Source organism: Plecotus auritus (assembly GCF_963455305.1).
Source record: "Plecotus auritus genome assembly, chromosome: 3".
NCBI lineage: Eukaryota > Metazoa > Chordata > Mammalia > Chiroptera > Vespertilionidae > Plecotus > Plecotus auritus.
In genome coordinates this window covers 47,465,886-47,489,741 of record NC_137772.1, presented here as the reverse complement: position 1 = coordinate 47,489,741, position 23,856 = coordinate 47,465,886, and the positions used below count along the sequence as shown (strand labels likewise).

Sequence of the window (23,856 nt, the reverse complement as noted above, 5' to 3'; positions counted from 1 at the left end):
AATAGCTGTTGAATAGAAGGCAGTACTGCAATATGGGAAAGTCAAAAGTGGTTTGAAAGCTAACTCAAATATAGCACTCTGGGCATTGCTTAAAGTGTGAATGTGAATACAGTCAGCTTGGTGAGATCATGAGCTACGAGGTCAAGGCCCAGCAGGAACAGTGGCAGAGAGGCAGTAATGAATGAAGCCAGGCAAAGCAAGGCTCCTAACAGGCAGACGTGTTCACAGAGGAAGTGACAGAGCAGTCTTGGTAATCCACATGTTTTTGAGCCAGAGGCCATAAGGAGTTTATGTACAGATGTACATGAATTTGGAGCATAGGAGGATATGAATGTTTATATATGCAGAAATGTAAAAGAGCTTAGAGGATAGCAGGAGAGCATATCAGTTGCCCTTTCTAATGGTTGGTTTGTGGCATCTCTCTCCCTCTGAGGTCTGCCCACAAAATTATCACTAGCCAAGAGGAACTCAGACAAAATAGATGTATTTCACTGGATGCTCATGTTCATCCGTCTATCTACTCAAACACTATTCACCACGTTTTAAGGCCCAGCCATATGATGGGCACCATACGAGTACATGTCAATGATATTTGCCACCAAGAATCTTACCTGGGACTGTAACTTGTATTCAGCAGCTTCTTATAAAATTATAGCTTCTCAAATGTATTTTGTAAAAAATTGTGAGGATGGTGAGGTCTAGAAATGTGCTGGCATTTTCTCAGAGTGTTTTGATGTCCTAATTTTAGGCCTCTGGAATTTATCCGTAGAAGGGTGGCTCTCAGGGTGTGGAATGAGAGTGCCTCCTCCCCCCACCCCCAGGTGACATTTGATAAAGTCTGGAGACAGTTTTGGTCATCACTACTGGGGGAAGGATGTGCTACTGGCCTCTAGTACGTGGAGGCCGGGGATGCTACTTCATACTGTACTAGTATAATGCACAGGACAGCCCCTCCCAACACAGGTTTGTCATATGAAAACCTCAGCAGTGCTGAGGCTGAGGCCCTGATGTAGAGGACTGGCATTCAACTGTAAAATACCACAGAAGCTGTGACTGCCCAAGGGCGATGCTTTATGTGGCAAGGGCTCCCTCAGCAGCACCAGTCTTCACCTCTTCTCACAAGGTCTTGCCTCCTGGGTGTGGGAAGAGATAGACCACATCGAGATGGTGTTTTCTCACCTTCAAAGTCAAACATAAAAGAGAGTAAACAGCACTGTGCTTGTTCCTCCATGAATGCTCCTCATTATCTCAGTCTTTTCTTGTAGTCATATTAGCTTATAGAGGCAATAAGACTGTTGACAAGAGAAATTATCTCAAAACATGTACCTGAAAGCTGGCAGCTGTGTGCAGAACGAGGAAGGATGTTCCTATCACTTAACCTTAAAAAAGGCATGTTGGGGGCAGGGTCGTAGTTTTTTTGTGTGTCTATGAATCACATCCCGTAGAGGACATCAGCTTTTGGAATTATTTTACCTCCATGCCACCTCCTCCAGGTGCTTTTTTAGCCAAAGCTTGGGTTCTGGGTGGACTGACTGATTTATTACACTTTTGTGGGGAAAGGGTAGAATGAAAGAGATCATGAGAGAAATAACACTCAACACAAATGCATGGGTTTAGGGAAACAAATTTAGTACTCCTGCTTCATCCCGGTAGGACAAGTTCAGCCTGTCATCCTGTATAGATACATAATTTCCACTTCACAGTGAGCAAAGTTTTCTTACTCATTGGGTTCTGTAATTACATGGGTTTACACCATCATCCTGAAAAGTTAGCTTTTTTCCCCACTTAATATATTTTTATTGATGTCAGAGAGTAAGGGAGAGGGAGAGAGAGATAGAAACATCAATGATGAGAGAAAATCATCAGTCATTGCCCCCTGCATGCTCCACAGTGGGGATCGAGCCCACAACTCAGTTGTGTGTCCTGACCAGGGATTGAACCATGGCCTCCTGGTTCATATGTTGATGCTCAACCACTGAGCCAAGCCCAACTGGCAAGAAACGTTTGTTTCTCAATAGCAGTATTAACAAGACATTTACAGCTTGATTGAGCAAAGCTTTGGCTGTTTCTCATTGACTGAAAATTCCTGGAGAGCATCTAGTCTGCCCTTCCCCTCCTCTTACTTCCCCAGGGCCCTGGGTGCATCTTACATTTAGGCCCGTTTATGTGGAGGCTTCGTTTGAAGCTTCTCTTCGGTATATGCGGGCATCTCTTGGCTCCTAGGAGTTGATTTTCCCATCTTAAGAGACATCTCCCAGTGATTAGGCCTCATGCACAGATTTTCTTTTCCTTTTGGAACAGTGGTGGTTTTTATCTACAAAATTGTTCTCCCACTTGAGTCAGTCTGCCCTGCAGCCAACAGATGTTTGCATCCAGATCTCCCCTGCAGATGAATAAAAACCTCCCAGAGGCTAATACTGGCTGGAAAAAGTTCCTTTATGCATCTATGAAGCATAACTAAGCCCTAAGCAATCACTTTTGATGTATATTTTGTGATCGGGAAAAAGAAAAAAAAAAGAAAAAAAGTTTTTTTTTCTTCCAAACTGTTTCTTGCAGATGAGAATTTTTGTTGACTAAAGGCTTTATCCAATGTGAGCTTTACCCTCTGTGATTGAATGAAGGGCTAGATTGAGATTTGTTTTTCCTTATATTGCTCTTCAATTTTGTTCTTTGTGCTGTTTGGGCATAATATTTTATCAGCAAAATGGGTCTGATAACTGTCTTCCAAATATCCATCTTGTTTGGTTTGCTGGGAAACAATTTTCATCCAAGCATAAAATACATTGTTAAAAGAGTCAACCTTCATAAGGTTGAAGTCTGAGTCTATGGACATCCTAACACGGAAATAAGCATACTCATTTTTGGGGTCATTAGTTTTGCCTTGGTACCTTGGGTCCCCCCCCTCATCTTTTATAAGATATAAGACCAATGTCCCTTAAGGTAGCAGCATTTGTCATAATTGCCTGATACTTTAGTGTCTTCAATACCAATATTAACTTTGACTATGTGATCACTAAACCGTATAATAATTTTGAACAAGGAATAATAATTTGACTGTTGAAGACCAGTGAAGCTAATAGCAAACTTCAGACAATGACACACCCTTAGACACAAATTTAAGCTTGGAAGCTAATGAAATGCTTTTTGGGTCAGATTTATTGAAATATGATAAATTCATTTCTATATTTAATGATGAATAGTAATTTAGGCATGAGGAAACAAACCACATGATACAGTGAGTGTGCAGTCTGGTTTTAACCATTCAACTTCAAAGTGGGTATAAGCCCCATATTTCATGTTTTCCCAGTCAAGAGGGGATAAGCCTAAGGAATGTTACTTTCAATAAAATAAAAAATGCAATGTTTATCCCTACACAGAGTAATTTATATCTGTCTTTAAAAAAGCAATGAGAACCTAAGGATCTTTTTCTTTTTTCTTTTTTTGTTTAGTTCTTTGCAAATCCAGACCACACCATTGATTGCTAACTATTCATTGCTAAAGGCAGTACTCTGTATTTAATAAATTAAGCTTTAATCCCTGAGTCTAACAAAATAATTGACCTCTAAAAGAAGATAAATGAATATGCTGTCCTGAGTTCATGATTAGAATCTACTTTCTAGTTTCATCATTTTAGTATTTTTCAATTCAGTGATTTTTTTTCACTCTTTTGTAGTTTCTTTTCACAATTTTTAACACCTTCACCCAACTCCTATATCAACAAAGTCAAACTATTTTTATTCTTGGTTTTGAGATGGAAAAGTTTTAATATGATATGTTAGACTTGGCTATTAATATTAATAATTTAATATAGTTTCTATTTTAGAAAAAAACTAGGTGACTAGTATTCCTAATAAGAATATCTGGAAGTTTTCTGATATCACAAAATCATAAATAACATAACATATAGCATATATAAATATTTTGATTAATTGATGCTTTGAAAATTTGGGAAAATTGGCCCTATTTGCTTAAACACTGATTTTACTTACTAAATCCTTGAACATTTGGGAGTTTAATAATAGTTAGCATGATTTTACATTTGGGGAAAAAATTAAAAGAAGAAATATTTGGTGCTTTGGACAAGATCACAAAGGGTTTATAAACCATGACTTTTAGATGATCCCTCAGTATTTATTGCTACTACAACAGAATTTCTTTGGTTGGGAAAGTATATTCTTCACAGTAAGAGGGTGAAGATGTGAACAATGTCTTTTATTTTGCTTTGGTGCTTTGGTTTCATTTGATAACAAATATATAACAATCACCATTCTTCTAGACACCATATCAAGACAATTAGTGGTTCAACACTATATTAGAATTGAAGTAGCTAAATCAAGTTCTTCAGGAAACTTTTGATGAAGCAGAAATAATGTGTAGTTTCCATAGAATCCATGGAGAGATTTATAGTTTTTCCTTGTATTTCTCAGGAAAAAGCCCCTGAGAGTTCCAGAAAGAAGAGTTATTTTGTTGGTTTAGGTTTTGTTTTTTGTTTGTCTGTTTGTGTGTTTTGGGGTGGGGGTTGTTTTGTTTTGTTTTGTTTCTACTTAGAATTGTTGAGGTGTCCAGGACTTCATTTGTCTCTGTATTAGCTGAGATGGAACATACCTTCATGGAATAAAAGGGAGCCATGAGAGGTAAAGCAGAATCGCTCGTTTGTTAGCAACTTGGATTTATAAACTTAGAAGCATTATCTTTCCTTAGCCACCCCAATCACAGTCTACATATGGGGCAAAACTTAAGCTTCCTCAGCCCATGCTCATTTGTGCACACCAATAGGTTCCCTACACACATGCACTCTTTCTTGAGTGAACCTAATCGGAGGGCCAATGAAGCTGGCAGTATTCAGCAGTGTTAATTCTTATTTTTTGCATCCTTAGTGTTTCCAGTAACACTCAAGTGCTGTTGCAGGAAGGAAGAGTTTATTTCTTGGGATAGTCTTTTTTATTTAGAACCTCTTAACTGGAAAGTCCAATTGCATATATTTCCTTCAAATTTTCTAAAATGATAGTTTATAATGATAATGCAGAGTATTTCATAACTTTTCAGTTCATTATGACAATGAAGTTCATTATATTTTTGCTATTAAGTAAATCTAATTGCATTATCACTCTCTGAACACTGACAATTAATTGCTATATATAGCAATTAAAAAAGTCAAAACGATTACAGTAATTTGAATGTACTATTTATGAACTATTCCAAATAAAAGCAGCTTAATTAAACCTAGTGTTAGAACAGATTTGTAAATATGATGGTGCAAATGGTTTTATTAATATGCATTTGCTATTATGTTAATGACAATACTTTGCAACATATTTTGTTTTGACTTCATGTCAAACTATAGGATTTTCTAAAATTTAACAATAAATGAAAAAAGAATTGGGCAACTATGGAGGAATAGTAAATGCTAAACTCCTAATAATAATGGATGTTCTTTCAAATAGAAATCACATGTTCCTCTATTTTCTTTGACTCAGAGATTATAGATGTAGGGAAAATTTCATTTTAAATAGTTACCAGCCTTGCCGAAACCGGTTTGGCTCAGTGGATAGAGCGTCAGCCTGCGGACTGAAGGGTCCCGGGTTCGATTCCGGTCAAGGGCATGTACCTTGGTTGCGGGCACATCTCCAGTGGGAGGTGTGCAGGAGGCAGCTGATCGATGTTTCTCTCTCATCAATGTTTCTAACTCTCTATCCCTCTCCCTTCCTCTCTGTAAAAAATCAATAAAATATATTTAAAAAATAAATAAATAAAAATAAATAAATAAATAGTTACCAGCCTTGGCCTGTGTTCTCAGTGGTTAGAGCATTGCCCTTAACACCAAGGATTGTGGGTTTGATTGATTTCCTATCAAGGGCACGTACCTGGTTTGAGAGGTCTATCCCCAGCCCTGGTCAGGGCTCCTGTGGGAGGCAACCAATGGATGTATTTCTCTCACTCCCCGCCCCCCCACCCACTCTCTGACCCTCCCACTATTCTACTCTCTCTAAAAAGAAAAAAGAAACAATGGAAAAAGTATCCTAAGGTGAGGATATATATACTAGAGGCCCAGTGCACAAAATTTGTGCATGGGGGGTGGGGTCCCCTCAGTCCAGCCTGCACCCTCTCCAATCCAGGACCCCTCAGGGGATGTCTGACTGCCAGTTTAGGCCTGATCCCAAGAATCGGGCCTAAATCAGCAATCAGACATCCCTCTCACAATCCAGGACCACTGGCTCCTAACTGCTCACCTGCCTGCCTGCCTGATTGCCCCTAACTGCCCGCCCTGCCAGCCTGGTCACCCCTAACTGCCCCCCCTCGCTGGCCTGGTCACCCCCAACTTCCCCCCCTACCAGCCTGGTTGCCCCTAACTACCCCCCACTGGCCTGGTAGCCCCCAACTCCTCCCCCCCTCACTGGCCTGGTTGCCCCTTACTGCCCCCCTCTGCTGGCCTGGTTGCCCCCAACTGCCCCGCCCTGGTGGCCTGGTCACCCCATGCAGCCTGCTGTTTGGTCATCCCTCACTAACCTCCCTGCCAGCCTGGTCACCCTACGCAGCCCGCTATTCAGTCATTTGGTCATCCCTCACTAACCCCCCTGCTGGCCTTGTTGCCCCATGCAGCCTGCTGTTCGGTTGTTACTGTTACTGTGACGGTGTCCCAGACAATTTGCATATCCCTCTATTATTAGTATAGATAGATAGATAGAGAGTTATTATTTTATTGAGGTAGGTAGATGCCTTAGGATTTATAGCTCTTCCTAATGTTTGACTATTTTCTCTTTTTATTTGCAGAATTTTTCCGAGAACTCCTAGAAAATGCAGAAAAGTCACTCAATGATATGTTTGTACGGACCTATGGGATGCTGTACATGCAGAATTCAGAAGTGTTCCAGGACCTGTTCACAGAGCTGAAGAGATACTACACTGGGGGCAATGTGAACCTGGAGGAGATGCTCAATGACTTCTGGGCTCGGCTCCTGGAACGGATGTTTCAGCTAATAAACCCGCAGTATCACTTCAGTGAGGACTACCTGGAATGCGTGAGCAAATACACAGACCAGCTGAAACCATTTGGAGATGTACCCCGTAAACTGAAAATTCAGGTCACCCGCGCCTTCATTGCTGCTCGGACTTTTGTCCAGGGGCTGACTGTGGGCAGAGAAGTTGCCAACCGAGTTTCCAAGGTAATTGAAAATCTCTTATCTTTCTAATTGGTCTTCCACATTTACTCTCTTTTATAATACGAATGTTTACAAGAAATTCAAGGTGAAAATACTCACGTACAGTGGTCCTTGCTCTTCGAGAAATAAGCTAAGTGCCAAAGCTTAAGTCTGGCTTTTTTTTCTTGCTTAGTGTGAGAGAAGACAGGATTTCAAGTTGTTCCATGCACTTTGGAACATAAAGCCAATATTTATCAGCAGTACAGAAGAGGAGCTTTTAGCAGGGATGGTGCAAAATCAGGTGTCTTGTAACCATGACCACTTGGCATTTCTGATCAGAGTTTTAAGGATGATAAATACTCATGAAGCAGTCCATCCAGAGGTTATAATCCCCTGCTAAGTCCCAAGGTGACAGTCTTCATGAGGCCTGCGAGTGGAGACAAGCTCTTAGTGCCAGCACCTGGCATTTCTTCTTCTTTATCGCCCTTGTCAAAGTGGCCAGATTCCTTAATCATGAAGGAAGAACCTAATGCTGACACCTGTAGAACTGGATTACCGAGGCCTAATGAATACAAAGTATAGATTCTTGCAGAGCATTCCTTTTGTTACACATTAGCTTTGTAATTCAATGCCGCATATCGCATTGGGCTTAGGAGGAAGATAAATCACTAGGACACATTTGTGCCTTTCCTTGAGGATGTCTCTAACCCCTTAATGCAAGGAGTGTTTCCCCACTGCTGTCTTTAAACATTGACTATTTGCTATAACTATTTTCCTGTGCAGAGGATATCTGCCTTTGTTTAAATTGTTCCTTGACATTCAACTGCTCTTAGGAGATGGGCTGGCCCACTTATGAGGTCAGTCCAATGAACACACTGAAAGATGATTACTTTCAGAGGCAAAGTAAAAACAATACTTAACAGGAATCTGATATGATGTCACCCAAAGAAGGTCATATTTGTACAAAGATTATTGCTAAACTCAACTTTCTTATTGCAGGGTTGTGCCCAAGAGCCACACAGTTTTCATAACTGTTGGTACTATTCTGCCATATTCTTTTTCCTGCTTGCTCGCCTCATTATTTATATCTTGGCATAAAGATCATGTATCCTCTTAAAAAGTGTTTCTGTGGGCACTATTTGTAAAATTCATTGCAATTCATTTTTAAATTATCAGTTCCTAAAACATTTATTTGAGCATCTGGGAAGATTAGTTGCAAGGAGGCTTTAAAGGGGATAATCACAAAAGATTTAATAATACATAACTCTAATTATAAAAACAATGTTTTTTTATTGAAAGTCAACAATGTTCTGAAGTATAGAGCCCTAAAGGTGGATTGATAAGGAATTGGCCAGGTGTAACAGCAAGAGAAAGTATGATGACCAGAGAAGGTTTGTAAAATATAGATAAGTATAAAACATAAAAATATAGTTCACATGTTCTAGAGCAGATAGATTTTGTGTATCTTTTAAAAGTTTAATTACAGAAGCTTCAAATTAAAGTCTTTGCTTTTGTTGAACAATGAAACAGACATACATCCAGCTTTTGAGAAACATGAGGTAAGAAATTTAAGCATGGATTGGTATATGCAACATTCCCGATTTTTTATGTTGATTCTGCCTAAGTGTGACTAATATTTAAATGCATATATTTTGGTCTGGAGAGGTTCTAGTGAGATAAGAGGATATTTTCTAGAAAGGCTTCTAAAAAGCCATAGAGAAGGGTGCTGCTGACTCCTTTCCCTCAGGGGATGGCATTAACAATTGCTGGAGATGGTGCCTCCCCTTCATCCATCATCCCCTGACTCTCAGCCTGAGATCTTTGCCTATCAAAAGGTAACATACTAATCTTTGTGGTGAAGGTTGACATCATGGACCAACCACCAGTAGAGTATGACCTTTAATTTTTTTCCAGATGTGGTGAAGGATGTACTCTTCAATACCAAGCGCTTGTTTCCCCTAATTTCCTCATAGCCAACATTCATTTGCAGAGCAGCTGCTGTGGGTTTGTGGTCATGTAGCCATGGAATGCTCACTGTTCAATGCAGATATGGGCTTGTTTGACCAGAGTTTTATTAGCACCAGTCTACTCAGATCATAAATCCTATGCTGCCATCTGGGCACCACCATTAGATAGATAGATAGATAGATAGATAGATAGATAGATAGATAGACAGATAGATATGGATATATACACTTGGTTTAAAAGAAACTGAGCAGTTGTTGTTGTTTTTTTTTTTTTTTTCAAATAATTTATGACTCAGGGGTTTACATATATTTCTGATGAACTTTCTCACCTAATCTTACCAAATGGTCTGTAGAGACTAAACCAGATAGATCTATGTGGGCTATTCCAGTGCTGGTGATTTTCAGCACCCAAACTATTTCTGGTAATAAGAATAAAATATTACAAGGGCAAAATATATAAAGAGAAGAAGCAAGGTTGGTGTTTGAAGTTTAAGCCCTTCATAAATCTGAAGTCTCCCTGTGGTGTGTTCATTGAGTGATTTAAAGTTGGCGAAATGATTGCAGAAGTGTTCAGAGATTCAAGGCCAAGTTCCAAAATTGAGATCCACAAAACTACCTTATCTCCTGCATCTTGGTTTAAGTGGTATTTTCTTTTCCTCAGTTTCTCTCTTCTCTTTCAGTGACTTCTTAAATATTGAAGGGATCATTAACAGCTTCTAATTAATTGTTTTTATTGGAAAAATTTTCTATTTGGCAAAATACAGCAGAGCAGTTTGACATAAATGTTTTGAGAATCATTACAGGGAATTTTCTTATCAGAAAAATGGATGACTAATTTGCAGGCATAAACATAATAATTTTTTAAACTTGTTTTTGCCATCTCTATATACATTGTTTTTTTGTTAAGCTTAGAATGGAGCAAGTAATTTTAATTAACTATAACTGGATCTTAGGTTGTTTGAAGTATTATGTGGTTCTAGAGTAGATATCTGTGGTCATTTAGGCAGGATTCATTTTCTGCATGAATGACTATTTTTGAGAGTGTCACATGTTGACAAGATGAGGAGAATCAGTAACTTTTATGCTTTGTGGTGGAATTGTCAATTTATATATTTAATTTGGATAAGAATTCCAAAATACCTGTATTATTGAAGAAGTCCATATCCTAAAACTGCAATTCTGCACCTGGAGAAACTGTTTCTCGTGTGCTCAGATAGATATAGAGAAGAATGTTGAAAGCAGCATTGTTTACAACAACAAAAAAATGTAGAGGTATCATAAATGCCCCATCTACATTAAGGACAATCTCTGATCTCTTCACAACATGGAATCCTATGCAGCCTTGAAAATAAGTGAATTACATTTCTGTGACACATCATCTGTATATTGCATTGTGTGCCCACCACCCAAAGTCAAATAATATTTCATCATCATATATTTGACCCCCTTTACCCTTTACTATTTCCCCAACCTTGTTCCTTCTGGTAACCACCATACTGTTGTCTGTGTGTATGAGTTTCAGTTTTATATCCCACATAGGAGTGAAATCATATAGTTCTTAGCTTTTGCTGACTGATTTATTTTGTTATTGCATATTTTCTTATGGCTGAGTAGTATTCATATATATATATATATATATATGTGTGTGTGTGTGTGTGTGTGTGTGTGTGTGTGTGTATGTGTGTATGTGTATATATATATATATATATATATATATATATATATATATATACACACACACACATATATACTAGAAGCCCGATGCACTAAATTCGTGCAAGAGGCTTGGCCCCCCACCATGGTGGTGGCCGCCTCTGCCTCAGCCCTTGCAGCCCCGGCTTTGTCCGAAAGGTCATCTGGAAGGACATCCGGTCTAATTAGCATATTATGCTTTTATTATATAGGACTAGAGGCCCGATGCATGAAAATTCATGCAAGAGTAGGCCTTCGGCACTGGCTTCCCTCCAACACCCGGGACCGAGGCTGCCGGCACCCGGGACCCAGACTGCTGGCACTGGCTTACCTTGGGCCACCTGCAGGCACCCGGGACATAGGCTGGCTTCCCTTTGGTCCCGGTTTCGTCAGGAAGGACAGTTGGAATGACGTCCAGTCTAATTAGCATATTACCCTTTTAATATATATACCTTGTACCCAATCATCTATCGAAGGATGCTTTGGTTGTCTCCATGTCTTAGCCACCATGAATAGTGTTGCAATAAACATAGGGGTGTGTATATCTTTGCAAATAAATGTTTTTGAAAATTTGGGGTAGATACCCAGGAAATATGGTAGCTGTATATTGGGTCATATGGTAACTCTATTCTTAATTTTTTGAGGAACCTCCATACTATTTTTCATAGTGGCTATACCTGTCTACATTCACACCAACAGTGAATGAGAGTTCCCTTTTCTCTACAACCTCTCTAATACTTGTTAAACATCAGATGGTAGTTACCTCTGGGGATTGGGTTTGGAGGGATTATAAAGGAGAGGTATATAGGGGTTTCCAAAGTTACCAATAACATACTGTTTCTTAATCTTTATACTGTATTTATGTGTGTGTATGTATTTAAGGATTTTTTAAATGGAAAAGACTAAAGTGAGGTAAGACTTTACCATGTTCATCTATGACTCTTTACATCTGTGCAGATATGATCAAATCCCCAAGCTGCCTGTCCTCAGGTGCTTGTCAGACTTACTATTTTTTATGGATTTGTTAACCATTACTTTGTATGCTCCACATTGCTCAATGATATCAAGTAGGTGTGGAAGGCAAAGTCTAAAAGGAGGATAAAAACAAAATTTTATAATATAGTAGCATGAGAGAAAGGATCCAGACTATTAAATCACACCCTCACCCATAAATGTGTGTGTATGTGTGTGTGTGTGTGTGTGTGTATACATTGGTGAGTAGAAACATGAGTGCCAGCAGTCCCCACAAGGGCTTGTCAGACACTGAAGAACACATAAAGAGGGCTGCACACAGAAATATTAATAAGCTGTCTGTTTAGACCAAGCTTCAATTATTCTTCATGAAGGCAAATGAGGAAATAACTCTAGTGTCTTCACTGATCACTCTCGATGCCATTTAAACAAAGAAGACATGACTTTCATATCTTTCTGCTTTAATCAAAGTGACTTCTGTGAGTAAAAACTGTAAATTGTGTCAATAGCAATCACATCAAGTCATTTCATAGATTCATTCCAGACAAATTAGGTAGGTAGTAGTGCTGGGATCTGTAGAACTTGAACTATTGTCAAATACTGTCATGCCCTATCATCTATCTATCATCAATCTTCTATCATTCTGTCTATCCATTTTCCATCATTATATCTACTATTTATTTATCTAAAATCTTTCTTGTTTGTCATTACTGTGAAAAGAAAATCAGTTTGGCTTTTCATCCTTAGTAAGACAGAATATTTTTGTCAATAGATACTGGCCTATGTCTGCCTCACTGACTGTTGTGTTTGAATGAAGAGACTCTTAACTGGTTCATCCACCTGAGTAAACAGCCTTGCCTTTGCAGTGTGCCTAGAGAGTCAATTTTCAATAAATGTGGTTGATGGACCATAAGGCTGAAAAAAATTATCATCAAATTTTATAAAATGAAGGCTATGAAGTACATTTATTTAGAACATTCTCTATCACAATAGAAAAGCATTCTGAAGAATGTACCATGGATTAATTTACAAGAGAAATGGTATTTAAATTAGCTGTTTACTTTTGGGAAAGAATTTAAGATATAAAGACTACTTGTCATAGCTCTCACCTGAATTATTTGTTCAGTTTCTTCAGTGGTAATCTTTTGATTGGAATTAATTTTTGTGTAGTCATCCAAGACCACAAAAAAGCCCGAGGTGAATAAAACCTTTTCATAGTTCTTCTGTGATTAGTATATTCTCTTTTGCAATAGATGATTATTCAGTGTAGGTTACTTCATAATGTAGTGTTTTGAAATTATCAATAATGCTTTTATGTTTACAAATTTTAAGTCAACATAAATAATATATGCTTTCTGTTTTATGATGGTGATTATATTTAGAAAGTACTTTGCAGTCAATAAATAAATAATTTCATGATAAAGATAGTAATAAAATGGTATTAGCACTAAGCATCATAACAACAAAGTAGTTTATTATTATAACTCATTGAAAATGTATAGGTTTTACTATGGTCCAAGTTCTGTAATAAGCACTGGAAATCACAAGAATATAAGCTAGTTCATAAGGAGAAAAGAACATTTCCCTTCAAGAATAGCATGTGGGATTTTCCAGTTGAGTGTAGAGAATTAAGATCAAAGGCCCCATTTTGATTAAAACAATTTGGTTATTTTGATTAAAACAACTAAAATATTTATTACTAATTTTATGTTCTCAGACTAATGTATATTTTTGTTATATAGATTTGAAAAATGTTTGAGTTATAAGAAGAGGTTAAAACTTGAAGAAAATTAAGTATTTACTCTAACACATTACAAACTATTTGTGTATTCTTTCTTTTTTTTTTGTACCTTGTAATTATTTCTAATACCTATATTTAAGTTGGGCTATTTTATTTTAAAATTATCATTTCTACTGGAATTCCATTAAAATGAGTGCCATTCTCCCCATTGAATTCAATTTTGAAATTTTGTTCATACTGAAAGAAGTTAAGAGTGTTCCTAACTGTGTCTAAATGCAACATAGCTAAGAAAGGTTTGGAAACCACAGTTCTGACTATATTGTACCTAACAGGTAAAATCTTCCTCTCCCCTAAAAACTGAGATGGAGTGGTTATAATAGCCCAACATTCATCTGATCCAAATGTGAAATCTTATCAAAGTAGAGCTATTTTGAAGATTTGGCTCAGTTCTTATGAATACACATTTGTTCAGTGTGTTTTTAATGCCAAATATTGTTGCTAAGTTATTGAGATACAAAGACTAAGTAAGTTAAAGTACTTACAAGTACTAATTTGAAATAGGGAGGTAGAAATAAATAATATCAATATACGGTATAATGAAAGAATTGTGCAATAAATGTTTTGGGAACGGAAATGAGAAGCACTTAGCTTAATCTTGGGCGCAAAAAGCCATCAATGGTATAGAAACCTGATTCATACACTGAAGGATATGTGGGCCTCGGGCAGACAGTGAAATCACCCAGCATGCTGAAGATGCTTCAGGTAGAACCAACAAGTGAGCAGAAGCACAGAGGTGTGATATGCAATGATGTGTGTAGAGAGTTGCAAGCAGGTGGTATTCCTAAGGCATAAGGTACAAGGCAATGCATAGCAGGAGATAAGGCTGCTGACCTCAACTGAATCCTTGAATAAGAACTATCCCACTAAAGCTTTTGTTCATGTCTATTTGCCGGTAGAATTAAAACAAATACTTCTGTGGTTAGAAGTCTTCCTGTACTTTCGAGGGACAAACGTGCTGAGATCCTACTACGTGCTGGGCATTTTTCTATAAGGAACAAGAAATAGCAATAGCATTTTCCTTAAGGAAATCACTATCCTCAGTCTATACAGAAGTTGTGGTGCAAATGAGCAGTAAAATGTGTATAAAATACTGTGTAAATCAAAAGAAATACATGTTTTCCTTTACATGGGGAAATTGGAAAAAGAATCTCAGAGTAATAATCATAACTAGTTAGATTAAAGAATGAACAGGGTCTTACTGAGGGAGGAAAGATGTAGGGCTTCTTGCCAGGGGCTCAGCTTGTACAAAGGCATAAATCATGAGAGTTCATGATTTATTGGAGGTTATGCTAGGAAGTAGATTTGTATTATATTATGTTTATATTTCAAGGTAAGGATTTTAAAAGACTTTACATAGGCAAAGAGGTAATACCCAAGATTTTTCAAAAGACAAATAGATGATCAGACTCTTATTTATAAAAGGATGGTCCAGGTATAGGGCAGGTACATCTTACATAAGTGTCGTTCTACCTGCTTTCAACTGGCAGATCAGGGAGTCCTTCTTGCACCTGCTGTTTCTCAATTCCTTCAACTTAAAATATTCATTATGTTGCCCTAGCCAGTTTAGCTCAGTGAATAGAGGGTCGACCTGCAGACTGAAGAGTACCTGGTTTGATTCGGGTCAAGGGCACATGCCCAGGTTGCAGTCTTGATCCTCAGTAAAGGGCATACAGGAAGCAGCCAATCAATAATTCTCTCTCATCATTGATGTTTCTATCTCTCTCTCCCTCTCCTTTCTTCTCTAAAATTAATAAAAATATATTTTTTAAAAATATTCACTATGCCAAGGAACCATAATTTGGGAGTGTTCTGAACCCCGCCACTGATATAACAAGGGATATTAAGAAATTTTAAATAAAAAGTATTCAGCTTGATGGTTGTTGTTTATATTGATAAAAGCTTGAATTCAAGGAGCATCCTTGTCTCCAAACAGAGAGATTCAGAGAGGAATCCAAACAGCCTTGCTAAGTTCCCCCATTTACTACCCTCAGCTCATAGTCTTTATCCTGTCACCTTCCTACTCTTTATCAAACCATCAAACCTAATACAAAAAACTTGAGGCTTAACCATTTTTTGGGTATTTACTTCATTATAAAGGCTTCCATGTCATGTAAAATGTATGTTAAACAAATTTTGATATAAATTAGATACACATGCTTTCTCCTGTTTTAAAAAATATGGTTGTTCCATGGGAATATAAACTGGATTGGGAGAGACTGTCAGGGGCAGTGACGGGAAACTATTGTAATTGCATATGAGCAGTGATGAGACCTGGGGCAGAGCAGGTGGAACAGAGTAGAAAGTGCATCTGAAGAGAAACGAAGAAGCCAGCATGGCATAGATGAGGTTTGTCTTTTTGGGTTGTATGCCTACCATCCAGCACAGTTCCCAGCGCAGTTTGTTTCCATTTAGTAACAGTTGTCTGCCTGCTTGGTGCTATGAATCACCAACATATAAATGGTTGTTGGCAAAGGATGGTATCATTTAGCTAGAGAAAGAGGAGAACAGGATCAGAAGGAACACCAGAGAATAAATATTTAAAGAGGAAGAGGATACAGAAAGGAAAGCAAATGACTGAAACCAGAAAAGCATATCATCCTGAAAGTATAAAGAGAGAGAATTTCAAGAATTAGAATAATCAAAGCGTCAAATGTTGCAGATAATCAGGTGGGAGGGGCAGAGAAAATAAACCTTTGGATGTAACCATTAGGATCTTACTAACTATAGCAAAAGCAGTTTGATTGGAGTGGTTTTGATTGGTTGAGAAGTTAATTATTTTTCCTACATATTCTGGAACAGGCTGGATAAAGCATGATCCATGGACTAGTGTCCAAACATGAGCAAGCTGTTACAGTTCTGCAACAAGTACAAAAATTGAAAAATTTAAAAAAAAAGTCTTGAGAGCACATTTAAATTGCCCCGACGTCCAAGACCCCATCAGTGGATTCCTCCTGGGATGTTGTTGAACTTAGTCTCGGGTAGTGTGAGCTGCATCTGAGTTAAGCTCTGTATGATCAGGTAGCAGGCCATGAAATGCTGGGGAAAATCAAAAGATCATCAAAAGCCTCTCCAGATCATTTGAGCCTCACACAGATAGTTTGAGATGAGATGTACTCTATTGTAGGACAATGGTAAGAATCCCATATAATAGAAGCCTAATATGTAAATCAACCGAAAAGTGGAACGACCAGTCACTATGATGACACTGATCATCAGGGGGCAGACACTCAACTCAGGAGCTGCCCCCAGCCCAGCCAAGGCGGGTGCCAGTGGGGGCCATCGATTGCCTTGCCGGTCACCCAGTAGAGGGAGGAGACCGGTGGCGGGGGGGGGGGGGGGGCGCTGGTGAGTGGGTGGCACCAGGCTGGCCAAGGCGGGTGCCAGCGGGGGGCCCCCAATTTCCCCGCCAGTCACCCCACAGATCCGCCCTGATCGCCGGCCAGGCCTAGGGACCCTACCCATGCATGAATTTCATGCACTGGGCCTCTAGTAGAAAAATAATGAACATATTTCGCTCTGTTCTATTGGTGTGCTTGGACTTTCTCTGTCTTGTATGCAGTTTCCCTCTACCCCTTTTTGTACTCTCTTGCCCTAGTCTTTCCTCCCTGGGGTACATTCTCTATGTTTATATCCATGAGGAGCTCTCCTAAAGCCAGTTCCATTGGCATGCCTACTCTTCCTCTGCCCCACAAGCACATAAACTACTCGGGCCAAGGGAAATGTGTCCTATGTGTGTCTTTGTTATTAATCAGGAGCACCCACTGGTGAAATGTGCCCTTTCAAGGACGCCACAAATAGCAAAGGTCCAAGGATAAATCTCTGGTGCCCCAACTCAAGGAATCCGCTTCTAAAACGACCCCATAAGGGAGAACAGACCTGACAGTTTATCCCATTGTCAACGCTGACTCTGCTCTTGGGTACTTATCTCCGAATGCATTTATGCTTTTCCTACCAGGAGGTTCTGTGAAACAAGGTTTGAACAACAGTCGTGCTGTAATGACTTGCACATGCAAAGGCACGTTCTGAGTGCTGACAGGAGACCGTGCAGGCTGTGTGATGTCATAGGCTGAACTTGCAAGTTCGGAGGATTTCTCTTTTATTGTCCCATCTTCTGAGATTCAGTGTTACAAGGACATTCCCTGAGGCAATATCAGTGCACTGTAGAGGTTTATGAGCCAAGATATACATCAAAAAGAATTTTAATAAAGCTTGACAGATATATTGCATTCATAGTGCTGACATGGTGAAGCGGGACTTATGGAGGGAGTAGGACATATTGGTATTTTTTTTTAAATGAGGTATTAGGTCATATAGATATTTGATTATAAGAAAGATGGAGGGGATGTATTATTACATGCCATAGATTTTCTCTATTGTTATCTCTGTGATTACAAGCAAGGGTTATTCCCCTTCACATGTCTGCATTTTACCTCTTCATCTTGATGAGCAATATTAAGTGCAAACACAATTCATCAACCCCACATGCTCAGAAAATAGTCATTATATTACACAATATAGAAACTGCATTTTCTTGTGTCTAAATCGTATAGCCAAGAATGCAAATGGACAGTTCAGAGTTTCAGTACTAGGATAATGGTGACTTTGACATTCAGATGTAAGTAAAACTGTGGCCTAAATCAAAGAGACTTCAAGTTAACATCAGTTGACACTTAATGGCTTGCATAAACAGATTTTTAAAAATTTATTTTCACCCTTGAAGGAATGTGCTGTATGTCAAAGATGCCCTGTCTTATTTAATACTAAGTAGGATTTTATATGGAAATTTTATTCTCATCAGTTCATGGTATCAAAGAAGCCAGCAAGGCGAACTTTTCTGTGTTCATTTTGTATAGGATTTTTGCAATTTAAAAAGTTCATTCATGGAATATTTAAGCTTTCATAAATATATTAATTATGGAAACATAATTATTCTGCATACTATTCTTATAGTAGGTGCAAATATGAGTCTCTCCATAAAGAAATATATTTGTTTATTAAAAATGGGTGTTAAAACTTGCTTCATTTGCTGGCTTTCTAAAAACATTTTTTTTTTAGGAAATATATATATATATATATATATATATATATATATATATATATATAGACTTGAGGCAAAATTCGTTTCACTGATTTTTAATGAAAATGGATATCAGTTAGTAAGACATAAAATATTTTACAGTGATTTTAAAATTAGCAGAGAGCCAAGCACTCCAAAGAGATCCTCATTCCTTTCTTCTAGGGTTTTGTTGCTCAGATGAGAGGCTAGGCCAAGGAAAATTCAACCGTGCTTGCAATAACACATTTTATTGAAAGGACGAACCTTGTGATATCCGACTGCATTTGCAGACAGAAGATAACTATGTAAAATATTTATGACACTATTTCCATAAGTTATCACAGGTATCTATTTTGGAATGGAGAAAAAAGTACCCTGACATTTTGACTAGGATGGCAGATACAATCCAGATTGAAAAGACTTTATTTGTGCAGGGGGGCTTGCATGTGTGTGTGTGTGTGTGTGTGTGTGTGTGTGTGTATTTTCAAATGCAAGCTGTTTTTCCAATGACAGTATGGCATACCAATTATGATAAACTAGAGGCCCGGTGCATGAAATTTGTGCATGGGGGGCGTGTCCCTCAGCTCAGCCTGCACCCTCTCCAATCTGAGACCCCTTGAGAGGGATGTCCGACTGCCCGTTTAGGCCCGATCCTATCGGGATCCTATTGGGATCGGGCCTAAACGGGCAGTCGGACATCCCTCTCACAATCCAGGACTGCTGGCTCCCAACTGCTCGCTTGCCTGCCTTCCTGATTGCCCCTAACCGCTGCTGCTTGCCAGCCTGATCACCCCCTAACCACTCCCCTGCCAGCCTGATTACCCCCTAACCACTCCCCTGCCAGCCTGATTGATGCTTAACTGCTCCCCTGCCAGCCTGTTTGCCCCTAACTGCCCTCCCCTGCAGGCATGGTCACCCCTAACTGCCCTCCTCTGTCAGCCTGGTCACCCCTAACTGCCCTCCCCTGCAGGCTTGATCTCCCCCAACTGCCCTCCCTTGCAGGCCTGGTCACCCCTAACTGCCCTCCCCTGCTGGCCATCTTGTGGTGGCCATCTTGTGTCCACATGGGGGCAGCCATCTTGTGTGTTGGAGTGACAGTCAATTTGCATATTTTTCTTTTATTAGATAAGATTGTAAAGCTTTTGATTTCTAGCTATTCAAGGTCTCCCTCATGATCAATTAATAGTTTATCACTTGTGTTGTGTTTATGGGACAAAGGGAATTGGGGAAATGTGTTCTTATGAATCACTCAAGCCAAATGGACATTTTCCCCCTTACTTTTGCCAAAAAGCTCAAATAAGAATTGCCACTGTAGCTTATATCACCTGGATACTTACTTTTCTTGGTGGTCAGAAAAAATGATTTTATGCATTTTCACATATCTCTCTATGACAATAAAATCAATATGGGCTCAAAAAAAGAAAAGAATGTTGAAAATGCAAAAGAGCCCCTAGCTGGTTTGGCTCAGTACATAGAGCAATGGCCTGCGGACCCAAGGTTCCTGGGTTTGATTCTGGTCAAAGGCAAGTACTTTGGTTGCAGGCTCCTCCCAGCCCTGGGCCCTGGTCAGGACAAGTTCAGGAGGCAACCAATCTATGTGTTTCTCTCACATCGATGTTTCTCTCTGTCTTTCTCTCTCTCTTCCACTCTCTCTAAAAATCAATGGGAACATAGTAATAATAATAAAAAAAATAATAAAAGCAATAAAAGAAGGAAATCTTATTTTAAAAGAAAATGCAAAAGAATACAAACATAAAAATAAAATAATCCTAAATTTCCAACTCCAAGAGATTACATGTCAAAACACTAGCTCTAGTCTTGTTCTACCTCTAATATATTTTATATATAAGTAACTCATGTGAGATGTTTAATATTGGGCCCTATTTATTTTCACTTTAAAAATATAAGTATTTTTCTACATCAATAGTTTTTTTAAAAAAAAAATCACTCTTATTTCTTAAGCATTTATTTTACAACCTAAGATATTTGTTTTTTGTTTTTTTTTTCAAATTTTTATTAAGGTATTATATGTGTACATATCTTACCATTACCCCCCCACCCCACTCCCATACATGCCCTCACCCCCCAATGTTTTGCATCCGTTGGTTACTCTTATATGCATGTATACAAGTCCTTCGGTTGATCTCTTATTTCCCCTACCTCTCCCTAACCTTACCGCTGTAATTAGACAGTCTGTTTGATGCTTTACTGCCTCTGTAACTATCTTTTTGTTCATCAGTTTATAATGTTTTTCATTATCCCCAAATGAGTGAGATCATGTGGTATTTTTCTTTCATTGACTGGCTTATTTCACTTAGCATAATGTTCTCTAATTCCATCCAGGTGTCTACAAATGGTAGTAATTCCTTCTTTTTTATGGCAGCATAGTATTCGTTTGCTGCTAAAACATTTGGGGATCTCTCACAGATAGTCAACCTATACTAACAGCTGTCAAGTAGTTTATGTGTATATGGGCGTGTTTAGCTTAACCCCTTTTTGCATCTGAATGTCAGGCATGGGAATTCCATGACTTCCTTATCATGTATTTAACTGTTGAAATTTCTTGATTGATTTACAAATATTCCAGACAGTTGTATGACTTAAAGTGGAGGTAGAAATGAGGCTGATAGAAAAACATTCATTAAAACTCCCTGGACAATACTTCCTCGGGGGCCAAAAATCTGGATTTAAGCTAAATTACAAACTGGCATATCTTAGTGGTAACTGGTCCACAGGCATGTTTTATTTGGCATGACATTTTTAAAGTTTCAAATAATATTCTAAAATTTGAAGAATTAACATAAAAATTCGAATTTATACAATTTCTTGCACACTCTCACTACCTGGTCATGTGTTCTGCATGGCAAAAATGAGCTTGAGTTAAATAATGTTTAGGTTGAGTTTCTTTTACCTTGAACATCCAGATTGCAGTTTGAAACACGTCCGTTACCCCTGGAGTTGGTCTGATTCTGAAATTGATATTGCTGACCTTCTATCACTATCATTGGCTCTTTCTCAGATAGTGGAGAAGTGATTCTCTGTACCAATCTTTTCTAAAAGTGAAATGTGAAAAATAAGTAGGGCCAGGTTTCAAGAAAAAAATGGTAAAAAATAATGATGATCATTCTTTAATAAATTTTGAATATTTAATATGCAAATAGTATCTGTTTAATAAATGCAATCAGTGAACATCACACATGGTTAATATCTCCGTAACAAGTGAATTTACAAACCCTCCTTTAAGCTTTCTATTAGCCATCACTATGCAGTACATATTCTTCTTTAATCAAATAAAAGCAAACTGATAGCTAAGAATAAAACAACAACTCTACTATTCCTGAGTTTGTGATCAAGAAAGTGTCTTTCCCTTTAATGTCCTTAAGAACATCCTTATAATGTGCACAGCCAGAAGTTCTCTCCTGATGAAATGGACCTCAGCAAGCACAGGCCTTTTTCTAATCAATGTCATTATAACACCATCAACATTATCAAATTTTCTTTCTGTCTAGCATGAATGGGAGCTAACAGTTATGGAGTACTTGCTAGCCACTATGCTAAGAACTTATATGCACTGTCATGTAATCCTTATATTACACCTATGAGATGGGTATTGTTTTTATATCATTTATTAGGTAAGGAACAGGAGCCTGGACTGTAAATCCACACTGCCTCTCCCAATTGAGGCTTTTGTCTTCCAATTTATAAAGCTATTATTGGACAATATTGCCCAATAGCAACATGATGGCAACCTGATATGTGATTTAATTTTTTTTTATTTATTTTACTCACATTAAAATGAATAGAAACAAGTGAAACTAACTTCAGCAATAAATTTTACTAAACTTAATCTATCCAAAACATTACATTTAAATATCTAATCAATACAAAAATTGTTAATGAGGTACTTAAATTGTTTGTGTAAAAACTCCTCACATTTTTATGTGTATTTTGCACTTCTAACAGATCTCATTTTGGGACTGGCCATATTACACATGTTCAAGAGCTACAAGTAGCTAGTAGCTAATATTTAGACAGTAGAGATGTGTCATTTTAATGCATTAATTTCCTATTTAAGGTATAGAATTTTAGGCACTCACACCAGGAAGTCTAAACTCTTATGATTAATTATATAGTTTCTCCAGTTATAAGGGAAATAGAGACAGATTTGTCTTTGTGTGATGTTTTGGACCCTGTCTGGAACTCTGACATAAATAATTAGACACTTTATTAGAAAATTTATTCTTTCCAGTCCCTCAAAGGCCCTGCACTTGGTATTACTGGTATCCCTAAGTGTGAAAAGCATCAGGAAAATTGTAAATCACCATGGATGAATTGATCTATGGTTTTTACTCCTTTTTGAGGAGGTGGATGAGACTAATGAATGCAGGTGTTGGCAACTATCTATGGATGCAGTATTCAGAGTAGGCAATGCACATGCCTGCCCAATTGATGGGGAAAATGGGCTCATGGAGATAGTTGGCTCTTAAAAATGGATCCTCCCCAGCAGGCTTGGTTCAGTGGTTGAGCATCAGCCCATGAACCAGGAAGTCATGGTTCAATTCCCAGTCAGGCCACAAGCCAGGGTTGCGGGCTCAATCCAAGGTATGAGGCATGCAAGAGGCAGCTCATCAATGATTCTCTCTCATCATTGATGTTTCTCTCTCTCTCTCTCTCTCCCTTCCTTTCTGAAATCAATAAAAAATATTTTTTTTAAAATGGATCCTAATGCTCATAATCACTGGACCAAATGACTCAAAACCACATGCCTAATTTGAGTTCAGACAGATTTGAGGGCATTTCCACAGTTTTTTGGTAAGGACAGCACTTTTCAGGTAAAATCCCAGAAGCATCAGTTCTCTTAGATTTATCATAAGACATTTTAGCACATAGTTTTTAAAAGAAACTAGAAAATTTAGTCAATTACTGTTTGGGTGCATAAAGTGATGCACTAGCGTTGACAAAGTTGATGAAATTCATCTTCCCCAAATGCCTGTCACTGTTAGAGAAGAGCTTATCATGAGAGGGATCCTATTGAATAATTCCTATTATGGAATTGATACCTTTCATCACTGCTCTGCAAACTGATGTGTCATTGGGTGGGTTTCCCTTTGTGAGGTAGAGAATCAGATCAACCCGGCATAAGGAGCAGCCATGGTGTCTGGATACAGCTTCCCACAGGGCCATATACCACAGTGCTCGAGTGCTGACTTTACACTTACTTTATAATTA

The 23,856-nt window shown here is 38.3% G+C and overlaps 1 protein-coding gene across 2 annotated transcripts in view; it reads left to right on the top strand.

Annotated features, from left to right (window-relative positions):
• The window catches only part of GPC6 (glypican 6), a 1,157,351-nt gene that overhangs the window by 579,783 nt on the left and 553,712 nt on the right, over positions 1 to 23,856 (top strand). For both annotated transcript variants that reach the window (XM_080660993.1, XM_080660992.1), the window contains exon 3: positions 6,772 to 7,163. In XM_080660993.1, the coding sequence (XP_080517119.1) occupies positions 6,772 to 7,163 (392 nt within the window). The remainder of the gene's footprint in view (positions 1 to 6,771; positions 7,164 to 23,856) is intronic.